General features: G+C 54.4%; 1 protein-coding gene across 1 annotated transcript in view; it reads left to right on the forward strand.

Moving 5' to 3' along the window:
• Window positions 1–4,495: 4,495 nt before the first annotated feature.
• The window catches only part of CRHR1 (corticotropin releasing hormone receptor 1), a 44,162-nt gene continuing 34,460 nt past the window's right edge, over window positions 4,496–14,197 (forward strand). Inside the window, exon 1 of the mRNA XM_054574818.1 lies at window positions 4,496–4,586. Within this exon, the coding sequence (XP_054430793.1) occupies window positions 4,554–4,586 (33 nt within the window). The 5' untranslated portion in view covers window positions 4,496–4,553. The remainder of the gene's footprint in view (window positions 4,587–14,197) is intronic.

The raw sequence follows: 14,197 nt of genomic DNA on the forward strand, positions 1-14,197 counted from the left end.
CAGGTTGGAATCCTTCCTTTGCAAAGCCATCCATGTGACCTTGGGCAAGGGACAACCTCTGAGCTTAGCTTTCTCATCTGTGAAGTAAGGTTATTAATACGGCCTTCACAGAGTTGTTGTAAGGATTAAATGAGAAAATGTTCGTGAAAGAGCTTTGCATGTTACCAACTATCATACAAATCCTAATTCATATGGTTATTACCTGTTCTAAATGAGGGATGAAAATTGCAAGCCCCTTATTCAAGGAGATCATCAGCTCCGCATTGTCTGCCCCCAACTCTGCCAAGCCTTACCTACTCACTGCACCTCCATCCCTCGTCCCCCTCAGACCAGCCTCCTCCCCTGCACCATACCTATTCCTCTGGCTGCGGGTCTCTAAGAGACCCCCTCGCCTTGAAGGTCTCCCTCTTTTTCCACCTGTTTACACCCACTTCCTTCAATACCCACCTCCCAGCCTTCCTCCTCTGGAAGGTCTTCCCTCTGACAAAGGAGGGAGATTAAGATCAGTTTGCCTTCTCCCTCCAGCTGAGCTACCTATATAATCCCACAACCCCAAGCCAAAGTTAAGTACAGTGCTTGGCAGATCTAAATGGATGATGATGATGATGATGATAAGATATAAGATTCAATAATAAAAACAGCAAACACCATGGAAATGCCAGGCACCGTGCTAAGCACTTTACACAAGCAAACTTATTTATTGGGTGCCAGCTGCCTCCAGACCGCAGCACAAGCTAGAATCTTTGCTGCTGAGCCCGGGGAGAACGAATATTCCTGCCTCCATGCCCACAGCCTATCATTGACCTAATGTTACTGGATTTTAATTATTCATCAGAGTGACTGTCTCCCCTTCCATCTGTGAACATATTGAGGGCTAGTGTCCTGTTACATTATTCTTTATTAACCTTAGCATCCAACAGTGACTGGCATATAGTTGCTGCTCATTAAATGTTTGTTGAATGAAGGCACAGGTGAATGGAGTAATTAACATTACCTCCCCTGACGTTCATGTGGTTTTATAAATTGCGTCCCCAATGAGGCCATTTTCCTGACCTCAGACTTCAGAAACATTCTAGACCAGTGCTGTTCCAAGCGTGATCTGTCTGCAAACTACTTGCTGCAAGTTCATGACAAGGTAAGTGCAGAAACTGAGAATGAGCATTTACTCTGAATGAGCATTTACTGAGAGTGAAATTCTGAAGCACTTTGACAGAGTGTTTGACGTCCATTGGATCTAATAGTTTTAAAAATTGAACTTTTACTTTGTATGTCTTTATTTTTTATTTCATTTTTCTAACAACTCATTCTCACTGTAATTTGCAGTTGTATTATTTTGCAACAGATTAGAAATTTAAAAATCAAGAACCAGTTCTTTGGCACAAGTAACCTAAGTGTGGTTCCAGACCACGGACCTCACTGGGCTGCTCAAGGTTAAAGCCAACGCGGTCCTGCAGCCTCAGCCCTCCCTTGCTCTTGCCGGTCCTGCCCCTCACTACTTGTTATCACATCTGGAAAGACACAGAATTGTCTTTGACTCCTGTTGGGATTCCTCATGTTTTCCCTTTCTTCCACGTGTGACAGGCTAAATGAATGAAAGCCGACGGTGGTCTGGGCCTAGACAGGAAGAGGAGAAGGCCAGAGAGGCGTTGGAAGAGAGTTTGGGAAGGACTGGGCTTGGAAGAGAATGTTGCAATGGAGCAGAAGGCTGGCCGGCGGAGCGGGTGGAGACGCTGCCTAAGGAGACCACCCTGAGGCATCAGTCCGGAGAGGCTGGGACTGGGGTGTACGAAGGTTGAGGCAGCTGAGCATGGAAGGCCCTGGTGGTAGCATCTGAGCGGATGAGAGCCGGGATCTGAAAGTGGAAAGAGGCAGTTTCAGGACAAACGAAAGACAGTATGGAACCCTTTTACAGAAGAGGTGTTAAACACGAGGCTCTCATAACCCCCGGAGGCAGTCAAGGCCAAAACCACAAATAAGTAGGTCATGAGGTGATACAGTAGCCTTCCTCCTCTCTGCTCGGGGGGGAAGAGGGAGATGAAATGTGCCATCTGTAGCTGTCCCTTTAGAAAGAGAAGGTCCAAATCCCAGGCCTAAAAATGAGGAAGAGCAAGACTTGATTACTGCCTGATCGATCGCATTAGCATATTTAAAGATCAAGTCAAGGGGAAGATCAGGGCTCAGAAAGGCAAAATTCGATGGTGTTTATTTAGCAGAGAGAAACACGGAATCTGGAAACCTGGAGCTGTCTGGTCCCTGGAGAGTCAGCTCCAAGGCCTCGGGGCAAGGCTGGGGAGCGATGCCGCTGCAGGATCTGGGCAGACCTCCCTGAGGACCCGCCAGCTTTCTCTCCTCTGATTCCACAATCTTCTGCTGCTAGGACCTTCTCATCAAGAATTCTGGTTTCCACAAAGAATTGCCTAGAGAGAGGGACCATGCTGCCCATCTATCTGAGCACCTGGTCCCCTCAGGGATGATGATAGTGACAGTGATTATAGCTAACCTTCTTTAAGCCCTTGTTATAGACCAGGCATCATTCTAAGCCATTTAAAAGTAATAATTCACTTAAACCTAACTATGAGGTAGGTATTCCTAACTCCATTTTATCGATGAGAAAACTGAGGCACTGTTAAATAATTCCCCGGTTTCACACAGCTCGTAAGCAGAAGAGCCAAGGCTCAGACTCAGGCTGTCTGACACAGAGCCTGCACTACACTAGAACACCCTGCCAATTTTGTTGAGAACAATAAAATGGCAATCTGGTTGGTGCACCCATCTCTTCTGGGATTGGTTGGGGTAAGTCAGTGCCAAGCTCAATAAACCAGCTCTGGAGCACTAACCAAATGGGAGTTTTGCAAGATGCCAGACTGAGTGCTTCATCTAGAAAGTGCCACCCTGTATGGCTAAGCCAGTGTGACCAGATGGCTTCCAAAGCAATGTCCCTCTCCACTTCAGAGCCCCAAACCTCATCAGGCCCACCCGTAGAGGCACTTTGAGCTGGGATTCAGAGGACTGAGGGCTAAGCTTACCAGGTATGTGACTTTGGACCATCCATCTCTGGGCCTCAGTTTCCTTGAGTAATTTGCATATTGGATCAAACGACCTCTTACAATATAACTCCCTCCCCAAATGAAGAATCAGTTAGACCCATGAACGCACTAGCTCTTGTCCAATGTGCTGAAAAGTGGATGGAAGGGAAGAGAGAGGTGGGCACGGCGGGGCACAGAATCCAGGGCAGTTAGGTTCAGAGTGGTGCTTCGGGAAGAAAAAAGACAGAAGTCAGTTCTGCCTGACTGGAAGCGCTGGAGGGGAAAGCTTAAGGGGATGGAAGAGGCAGGAGCTGCTTTCTAGAGTTGGGGGTACACTAGGAGCTAGGGTGCCCAGCGGATGAAAACCCGGAGGTCTGGCGGGGCGGCCGACCCTACCCTGAGGGCTAGGCCGAAAGGGGGCGCTGTGGCCTCCTCCCCGCTCTGCCCGCTGGATTCCTAGCTGCTTCCCGCCCCCGCCCCGCTGTAATGCAATGCGCGCCCGCTTTCCCCTCCGTTGGGTTCACATGCCAGCGAGTCCTGCAGAGCACCGCCGTCTCCCCATCTCTTGGGGTTGCCAGGTTCAGCCCCTGGGCAGGCACTTAGTTTGTAGAATGAATGAATGGATAAACGAGCAAAAACAAATCAATTAAAATGAATGAATAAATGAGAAGGGTTCACCACATAGAGCTTTCACGTCTTTGCAAGCACCTAGCATGTCAGTGCCAAAGGGTCGGGCCCAAAGCCCCTGCCCCTGCCGAAGCGGGGGCGGGCGAGGACCTGGTCCTGGCCCGCTGCAGGGCGGGAACTGCCCAAACGCAGTTCCCATTTTTTTTCACCCGGCTTCCGCGGCGGCTTTGCTCAGTCGGGGCCTCCAATAGCTTCGCTCTCTTAGATTCACCAGAGTCCCTCGAGTCTCCCTCAGACTCCTTGGACTCCCCAGGCCCCGACCGCCAGCAGGGCGGGAGGTGGAAGGCTGCCTCCTCTCCTGTCCCCCGCCCCCCCATCCTCGGCTTCTCCCTAAGACTGCGGCGGCCGCCACCGCCGCCAGCGCGTCCCGCCGACTGCCGCAAACCCGGGCGCAGGGAAAGGGGGTCAGCGCGGCGAGGGCGCGGGGAGCGGGCCCAGGGGAGGGGACGGGAGGGGAGGGGACAGGAGGCGGGGTGGAGGAGGGGACGGAGGGGCGAAGCGGAGAGGAGGGGCTGAAGTGGAAGGGAGGGGAGAGCTCCAGAGGGGAGGGGACGCCGCGGCGAGGGGGCGGGGAGCCGAGGCGAGCGCGACGCGGACCGAGGGGTAGGCGGCTGAGGCAAGGCGGACTCCCCGCGGGCGAGAGGTGGTTGCGGGCCGGGCTGAGTCAGGAGACGGCGGCCCGGCTTCCCTAGGGAGGGGAGAGCGAGAGCCCGCCGGGCCGGGCAGCGACAGAGGAGTGCGGCCGCTCACCCCGCCTGCTCGAGCCCGCACCCGCCGCCCGCTCCTCTGGGATGTCCGCGGGACCCAGGCTTTCAGGACGGTGATCGAGAGAGCCCGAGCATGGGACGGCGCCCGCAGCTCCAGATAGTCAAGGTACGAGCGCGCCGGTCAGCCCTCGAGCGCGTGCGCCCACAGCCCCGGGCCGGCCCGGGACGTGGGTGGGCTGGGGCTGTGATGGGGGGATCCCTGGGCAGAGCTGAGCACAGGTTCGGGCGAGGATGGGGTTTGAAGGGCAGCCCAAATCCTGCTCCTGGACCTTTGGAGCCGGCATTGGGTGGGTGGGAGCGCGGGGGGGGGGGTGGAGAACCCAGGTGAAAAAAGAAATCGTGGCGGCGAAGCTGCCGGGACGCTGTCGGAGGAGGGGGTCCGCCCACCCGGGTACCCAGCTCTGCGCGGAGAATCGCTTTCGGCTCGGGGAGTCCAAGCTTGGTTCCACCTCCTAGCCTCCCAGGCTGACCCCAGCCCCGGGACTGGAGGCCCTGGGGATGGGCTCTCCACCCAAACGCCTCCCATCAGCTCCCCCACTCCGCACGCCCCCGCCCTGTTTCTGCGAGCGCCTTCTTGCCCCTTCCCCTCCGCGGAAAGCTACAAGTCAGGGGAAATAACTGTCCCCCGCGCTTCCGAGCCTTTGATCAATATCGCAGTCTCCAGGAGGAGACAGTGCATTCGGTGGTGGGTACGGTGCCTGCGCCGCCGCCCGCCCGCGGCGGGAGCGCAGGGCCCGCTCTCCGAGCCTTTTTACTCCGGGTCCCGGCGCGGCGCCGCGGCTCGCGCCGAGTCGCTCCTACCCCGGGTCTGGCGACGGATCCCGGCGCTGGGAGTTTAGGAAAGTCGCCGGACCGCACGTCCAGCCTCTGCCGGCTGAAGTTCGGGGGCGGGAGGGCGCTGCCAGCAGGCGGTGTTCCCCGGGGAAGGGCCAGGGTCAGCAGTCGGGACCGCGGCTAGTGATAGCCGCCCCTTCCCCTTGCCCGGCGCTGTCCAAAGTGGGTCCGAACGCAGGGTGTGGGCACGTAGGCTGCAGCGGGAGGGCCAGGCGGGTGGGCCTCCGCGCCGCCGCGGGGAAGCTCCGCACGGCGAGCGCCGAAGGATCCGGACTCCGCAGGGTCCACCGCCTGAGCCAGCTTGACTGCGTTCGGTGCATTAAAAAGCGATTACATTCACGAGGATTGAAGCGGGGAGGAGGGGACTGACTTAATTTCATTTTTCCGTTGGTTGTTAAAACCAATTGTATGTATACCAAAAACTCACAAAGTGGTTTGAGTGAAACCACCAAGATTTTAAAATTCAGCTGCCGCCAGTTCATCAGCTGGGAGGCTATGAGTTACCGGGGCTTCTCCATCCTCTGCCTCCTTCTCCCAGGTATTTATACGTTTAAAAAAAAAAAAAATGCCTGAGTGTTGGTTCGATGGAACCTATATCCCTTTTACGACCCATGAACTGAGGACAGGGGGTGAACTCAGATTATTTCCTGGCTGATCAAAGAGGCTGGAAGAGGGGGTTAGGAAGAAAAACATCCAGGAAGGTTGAAGAGATAGCATTGAATGGGAATATTTTCCAAAAGGCTCGTGTGCACCGAGCTTGGTCTAAATTCCCACATCAGTTAGACCGAATTTGAATTTGAAGTTTTAAATGGATTCAAAGGATTGAACTGTAGAGTTTCTTGTTGTTGTTATTTTTATTCCTTTTTAAGTTTACTTGGTAGTAGGTAGATGTTCTTTCTTTGGCCTTTCTTAGAATTGTGTGCAAGTCTCTGCTTAGAATTATCACGTACTCCTAAAAGAAAAAAAATATTCTCTTCTGTTGTTGCCTGTGTTTGTCCCACTAGATGGTGAGGTGGCTGTAGTGAACTCAGTACATGCTCAGGACCAAATGAGTGAGAGTCAGCACAGGAATGGGCAGCTAATGCTGGTTCCAATTTAGGAATCACTTTTTTCTTTTATGTATGTATCATGTACAACCTGCTGGTCATTGTTTTGCCTGCCACTGCAAAGATTAAGTCATTTAACCCTCACAACAGCCCTGGGAAGTAGGAATTATTCTTGATGCGCAGAAAGGCTAAGTAACTTGGTCAAGATCACACAGCCAGTGAGTGATGGAGCCAGAATTCAAACCCAGACACTGGGCTCTAAGTTTTTGTTTGATTAGCTTTTATCAGAAAATATTATGAGTTACTTAAGCTCTGCCAGATGAGAGCTCAGGTAGTTCTGGCAGTGTGAAAGTATGAATCTAGGGGGGTTAATCCAAAACCCAGCTCTGTCCCCACCAAGTCAACAAGTGTTGGGGGAAAAAAACCCACTCTGTGGCCCTTTTTGTGGGACCAGCACCGCACTGGTTGCTGAGAACTGGGGCAGAGTGCCAGGTGAGAGCACCTGAGCGCATGGGAAAAGTGGGTGTGGGCATGAGTGTGCGTGAGCGAAGTGTGTGTGTGAGTGTGTGTGTGTGTGTGTATGCGTGCCCGCGCATGAGAGGGTGGCTGTGTGTGTGAATGCGGACTGGTGTGTGTGTGTGTGGATGTGAAGGAGGAGACAGGTGAACTCTTGTCTCTACCCCCAGGGAAGGGGCTCCGGAGCACCTCTGAGTCACCTACCCACCAGCCGCAGCTCCTCAAAGGAAGACCCCAGTGTAGCTCAGAAAAATGTGGCTTCTGGAGAGTGTGAAGGGTGAATAATTAAAGTAGAGTCGAGGAGGGACCTGGTTTTATTGCTGTTATTATTATAAAAGCAATCTAGCTGCATTATACAAAGTTTGAAAACCAGAGGAGAACATTATTACAACCTCACTCTCCTAACACAGCTAGGTTACCATTTTAAAAAATAACCCGTGCAGGTCCTTTTTCAAGTGCAGGGTTGGGCGCAGCCGTGGCCGTTGGGCACACCCGCTCACTTACTCTGTCACAGCCCAAGTCTGTCCCATGTTATTCCTGAGCTTTTCAAGGGAGATTGTTAACCTCTGCGTATTCCCTGTCAATGCATGCGCTTTGCACTCCTCTATTGGGGCAGAGGTGGGTCATTTCCAAATGGTTTCTTTGACAAGCTGGGATTTTGAGGGGAGCATTGACAGGAGGGACACCGAGGGCAAGTGGGTGAGCCCAGGGTGGGGCCATGGGCTGCCATGGGGGGTGGGAACAACTGGCCTGGCCACGACCAAACAAAGTAGGGAACGGGGCTGACGGCCCGGCCCAGCTGTCGCAGTTCGACATGGCCAGCACCGGGAAGGGCATGGCTCGGGCCAGTCCAGGTCTCAAGGAAGGTATAGACTTATGGAAAAGCAGGACATGGACCAGGGCCAGTGAGGTTGAGCGCAAGTAGAAAATCTATTACTCTCTCTAACATTTGGCTCCTTGCAGAGCATCAGCAGCCAGCAGGGTTTGGCTGCACAGAAGAAGGAGTTTGGAGGGTTCAAGGTGCCCCTTGGCAGCACCCCAGATGCCCATGAATCTTGCCAAGTCATTGGGCCTGAGCCCCAGGCACGGGGTGGCCTAGAAGGAAGGGGCTAGGCACAGGGCTGATCATTGCAGCAGCTATTGGGAGGGGAAGACCATCAGCCTGGGAGATGGCAAACCTGACTGGTTCCAGCTGTGCCTCTAAGGGGCTGTGACTTCAGGTAGGTTTCCCTCCCTCTCCAAGGCACAGCTGGTAGGATATTAGACTAGATTCCCTATTACCTTTCCGTTTCTGTGAAAGGTGTGCTTCCAGACATTCCTTAGGGCCATGGCCCTGCATGGGAAGAGTGCGGCGCGGCAGGTTCATTCCCCAGCTCTGTCCCTTCCCAGCTTCAGAACCTTGGGACTTGGCCCTTGGACCTAAGTACCCTCTCTGGGCTAAGTACCCTTGGTGCCCCCAGCTGTGAAATGGGGGCAATGCCTAACTCATAAGGTTGAGATAAGAATGAAATGAGTTAGTACATAGGAAAATGCCAGAAACAGTGCCTGGCACAGAGTTTGCTTTCAGAAAAAGTCACAAGGCAGCTGCTCTTCAGAGGAAGTGAGACAGTGCAGGAAAAGCGACTGGCAGCTCCTGGATGGTCAATACGCAGCGTTTTCACCTCTTTCACCCTTCACAGCATTGCGCCTAAAACCAGGGCAGGTAGCAGGCATTTCACAAATGTTTGCTGACCAGATGGATGGTGTTATTGTTGCTTCCTCTAGTTTAGTATCCGTTAGACTGTCAGAGAGGACTCACTGCTGTTCCCACAAGAAGTGGATTCCATGAGGAACAGGGAAGGCTGGGAGATGCCAAAACCCCACTAAGGAGAAATGCCAGCTCTGATGCAGGAAAGACTAGAACCACCCCTTAAGCCCACTAGGGTTATTTTTTTAAAAAGGAAGGGAGGGAGGGAGGGAGGGAGGGAGAGAGGGGAAGGAAGGAAGAAAGGGAAAAAAAAGAAAGAAAAGAAAAGAAAAAACGAGCCAGTGCAGCACCCGGTGATTGGAGAATCCCCTGAGGGCGGAGCCTTGGCTGGTAAAACTCCAGCCCCTTGGCTGCGGGGGCCTTTCTTGTTTCCTCCTCAGTGAAAAGGCAGGTGAGTAGGTGATCTCTCCCATCTCTGCCTCTGCCCTAACCCCTCACGGTACCAACAAAAGGAAGAGTGAGTCTGTTTTGGAGCCAAGGCCACGCTATGATTTTAGCTACAGCGTTATATTCAAAGAATGAATTTGTTAGTGACATTTGACTCCTGTATACTTACATCCTTGGGGACCCCTATCAGGAGAGTCCCTTGGAAGTAACAGAATCAAGTCTTTTTTAAATGTTCATCTTTGAACTTGTTCTCTCGACCAACCGCCCCTCGCTCCACTCGCTGTGGCAGTCAGCATCTCCCTGTGTGGATGGAAACATCAGGTGGTGCAGATGTGGGCTTACGTCCCGACTCTGCTATGAAGCTCTGGGCAAATTAGGTTATCCCTCTGGGCTTGGGTTTCTCCGTCTGCAAGGGTGGGGGGTGGTAACAGGACCTACTTTATGGAATAGTCAGAATGACTTCATGAGATGTCAGGTGTGAAACTAAGCACAATGGCAGAGTGTAACTACTTGCTAAATATTAGTTATAGTGGTCATTTAATAAATCTTCCCAAATTTTATCAATCCAAGGAAAACCATCCAAAGAGGGCATGGTGAGGGGATAGGCGGTGGAAGAAGGAGTGCTTGGGAGTGTAGAGTCTTCTGCCCCAGGTCTTTTTGACATTCCCTGGGGAGAAAGGATGGGGCCATCTGCTGTCAGCTGAGCTCAAAAGTCAAAGAACTGACGTGCCTGCAATTGGCCCTTCATGAAAATCTCTGACATGTGAGAATGTGTGACAATAAAAATAAAGACATGTAGGGAAGATAATACAAGATGATTAACTCACTGATGCAAACAATTATTTTGAAAACAACTAGCTGGAGTCTGTTCAGGGACAGATTATCAACCATTTCATTTCAGAGCAAACAGAGTTTGCTTTCAGTTCTGCTTGGCGTCTGCTTCAACCAGAGTGAGAGGCCGGAAAGCAGGAGGGGAGGAAGAGAGGGAAGAAGACAGGCGGGTGTGGCCACGCACCTCCTTTCCTGTGACGTGGGCATGTTGAGAAGCAGTTCTAGGAGATGGTTCCCTGCACATAGAACACCCAACTCAAATGCTTTAGCCAAACGCTTTCTTTGGTGACTGTCCCCCGGCAGACATGGAACTATTTCTGGGATGTTTGTGGGCACTCTTTCCACCCTATAAACACGGGCAATTTTATGATCCCACCCCTTGCCCTGCTGGGCCTCAGGGAGCAGCCTCAGCGAGGTGCTTAGAGGTGAAGTTTATAGGATGCGCACCCGCCCCTCTCCGCCTGTCAATCACCCCCAACCTCCTGCCAATCTGGCTATGAGCCAGGGCACGTAGGTCAGAGCCTGGGACAGAACTGGCCAGACTGGTCCATCTGCTTCCCAGGCTGCAGGATGAGGGGGTGGGGCTGTTCTAGGCTGACAGACTGACTATCATTTGGAGTCCACCTGTGGTGAGGCACAGGGGGGCACTGTTGAACCTTTAAGCACCTAGAGGTTGGAGCCTTTGGGAGGGTTGGGACAAGGTATTGCTCAGTATCCCTGGCAGGTACATGGAGCCAAAGAGCTGGGAGGCAGCCTGCCCAGGGTGACAGGCTAGGGTGAGGGATGGATGCAGGGATTTTCTTCCCCATTTACAGCAGGGATGCTCTCCCTCCCCCATCTCTTCATTCAGGTTTCTCCAGCCTCCTTGGCAGGGGTGGTTTCCAGAAGTACCAGCTGTTCCTAGAGGAACAGCAGCCTCCTCACACCACTGCAGGGACAGAGCTAGGTGGGGAGAAGGGGGGAGGCTTGGGGATGCAGGGCTGGGCTGTGCGGGCTGGAGAGGAAGCCAGGCTCAGAAGGGGTTTGGCTGCCCCAGAGGGGGGCGGAGGGAAAGCCCTGAGCTGTATAAAGCTCGGTCATCACAGGGCCAGGCCCCCAGCACTGGGAGCCCTGACCCTCGGGTCAGAGGCAAAGGCCCAGCTGGGTGCCCATGGGCCTGCTCGGTGTGGACGATCATGTCCTATGAGATGTGGGCATGTGGACAGACAGACAGTGAGCGAGAGGCAGAAACATGGAGAAATAAAGGTGATGCAGAGAAGGAAACCACTGGCTAAAGCTGGCAGAGAGAGAGAGAGAGAGAGAGATCAGGACAGAAAGTTCTGAGAGGAAGAGGAGGGCAGGTGGGAGAGAAAGAGGCGGGGTGTGGGAAAGAGAGGTGGTAGCAAGAAAAAGGCCTACGTGTCTTTTTTGTTCATGGGCGCTTTAAACTTTCTTCCTAGCACACAAGAGAATGAGAGTCCCTGGTTCTGAAGCCAGAGATGGCATTTCCTAGAACCGCCATCCTCTCTCCATTTCTTACAGGAGCCTCCTCCCCCTCCCTCACCTGCTGCCTGGAACCTTCCTCACCCAAGAGCCCCAGAGAGGGGAAAGGAGGGGGCCCATCACCCGCTCCCTCCACAGAGACATTTACTAACCAGGCCCCACACAGACCCCTGGCGTGGGGGCTGCGGAGGCATGTCTGCGAGAAGGAGCTCCCCCCTTATCCCACACCCTCCCACCATCCCCAGGGCGGAGCACCCCCACCAGGTTCAGAAACAACAGCGCCCATTGCCTTGTGGTCTTAACTGTCCTCCGGTCTGTCTGTCACTGTCTTTCTTACACATACACACACTCACCCTCCCCTGTCCTGTAAGCACTAACGGGGGCAGAGGGGGACAGGTGTGTGGCACCCACCAGCTCGAGGCCAGGGCTGAAGGACTGACTCCCAGAGGAGCAGGTGGGCACCCAGAGGCCACTGGGTCTGCAGTGGGCGTGGATGCAGGTCAGACAGCCTCCGTGGCTCCTCCCTGGCCTCGCAGGCCTGGCTGGGAGGCCTGCCCCCGGGCTTGGCCTGAGCCTCTCTTCCCCCTCCTTCTGCCCTTCCCTCCGCTCCGCCCAGCCTTTCTCAGCCAGGCATGCCCCTGTTTACTGAGCTGCCTCCGCACCAGGGCCTGCACCCCTGACCCCACGGAGCCCCCCTGTCCCACTGTAGAGGTGAAGGAACCCGATACTCCCCAAACCTCTCCATCCTCCCCTGGGCCTCGGTCTCCATCCTCCCTCCTTCGTAGCCCCGCACAGACGGTTCGTTTCTGCCAGCCCTGCCTCTGACCGTGCTCTTCCTCCTCCTGGGGCTTCACCACCTAGTCTCACCGTACCAGTGCTGTCTGTCATGTCCGCTGAGGTCTTTCTGAACCATCCCTACCCCCTTCCAGGAAGCCCTCCAGTCTAAGTCCATCTCTCAGCGGCCATTCCTTTGCTTTCTCTGTATCTCCTCCCCTTCATGGGAGCCCCCAGTTCATGGTGGCACCTGGGCTGGGCTCTCAGACAACCGGGATCCTCCAGCTCTTTGCTGTGTCCTTCCACAAGGTCCTAAAGACATTTACTAACCAGATCCCACATGGACGAACCTCCGGTCACTCGCTTCTAAACCAAGCCCTTGCTCCCCCCATAGATTCTGAGCTCTGACCCGGCCAAGAGGATTCCCTTAAAAACAAAAATGAAAGACGGTGCCCCCAGCACCCACTCCAGTTCTCCACAAACGTGGGTGCTCAGCAGATGCTGAACTCTGTGGGGGGCACGTCCCTGCTCCACTCAACATCTGTCTGTGCGCATGGAGGTGCTACGGCGGCAGCAGACACGGAAATGACGAGCTCAACAGACAGATTCCTCTGCTTCTGCATGTGGATTTATGACTCAGTGGCTTATCTCACCAGCACTGCACTGTCGGCATCGCTTGTAATAGAGCGATTGCCGTCCTGCCCCATGTTCTGCCCCCAGTGCCCTTAGCACAGGGGGCAATTGTCCATGTGTAAAAGTAAGGGCAGCATTTTGCTTCATAACAGGTCCGGGGGCCTGGTGAGAGACGTTGCCAGAGGGAGGTCTGAAGTTGGTCTGAGAATAAAGTGCAAGAACTTTCTCAGAACCAGGGGTCTTCAGAAAGCAGGTCCAGGGCACATTGTTCTCCAAGCAGGGGCTGGGGAGGGGCTCGGTGGCAGCCTGGGGCTCCTGCCGCTGCCTGGGGTCTGCTAGTTGTGAGGCAGGAGCAGCCAGGCCAAGCAGGACCTCTATGGGATCCTGTTTCTCAGTCCACATCCCAACCTCCCGGCTACCTACGGGCTGGAGTGGGCAGCCTTTGGTGCCTTTCCCTCCAGCGCACTGGCCCCGGCGGCCTCACCCTGACCGCTGCCGCCCGGCTGTGAAACACGGGCCCATGCGGCAGCTGGGCATGTGGGCACCCCCGAGAGGCAGAGCACCGCAGAGGAAGGAGCACTGTCCCTAAAGCTGCAGAGGCAGGATACCAGCTCTGCTACTTCCTGGCTGGGTGACCTTGGGCAAGTCACACGACCTCTCTGGTCTTGGTCCTCTTCTCAACCATGATGGAGAATAAAGGAGGAGGAAATGCCTGTGTGGCGAGGGGCCTGTCCCCATGAAATTCAACGAGTCGCCTGCACTGCCCCCACTTGACTCCTCTTTTTGACACTGAGCCCACCCATCACTCAAGACCCTTCACCTCCATGGGGCCTTTCCTGGTGAGCCAGCCATCGAGCTCTGTCCCCCACCTAATAAAGTAGGGCTCCTCAAGCCAGCTGTGGGGAAGGATCACATGACTCCTTCCAATCGGTGGCAGGTTGGCAGGTGGCCCTGTTGCGCGTGATGACTGTGCCGCCTGCACCACAGGACTCACCTGGAGAGTTGGACAACATCTGAGTTGGTCTAGACCCTGTTCAACGATGAGTCTATTAGCAACACGTGAGATGCCACAGCAAGGACAGTTCCTATCGAAGCTCCCAAATGCTTATTCACGGTAACAAGGAGTTTGTGGCCTGCACCAGTCCTGACCACATTCTGGGTAGCGTTGGTCTAAAGCCCTCCTCGGGGGACAGAATTCATGTACTGGATTCCTGGTCTCCCTTTCCCATAAGGTCTGGCTGCAGGCCACGCTCTGCACCGCCTGCTGTGAGGACGCAGGGATGGGGCAGGAGGAAGCAGTGACCAGGAGGGTTGAAACCTCTGGTTTGCCCTGAGCTCTTTTCCCTGGCAGTTGTGGGTAAGCCCCTTCCCCCTCTTCCTTCTCACTCAGCAACCTGCACCTCGTCACTGAGGTCAGGGGAAGGCCCGTGACATTCAGCGATCCCAAGGCTCTGGTAGGACAAGGGA

This window comes from Pteronotus mesoamericanus, unplaced genomic scaffold, assembly GCF_021234165.1.
Source record: "Pteronotus mesoamericanus isolate MK-2021 breed Mesoamerican mustached bat unplaced genomic scaffold, CSHL_Meso_final contig_269, whole genome shotgun sequence".
NCBI lineage: Eukaryota > Metazoa > Chordata > Mammalia > Chiroptera > Mormoopidae > Pteronotus > Pteronotus mesoamericanus.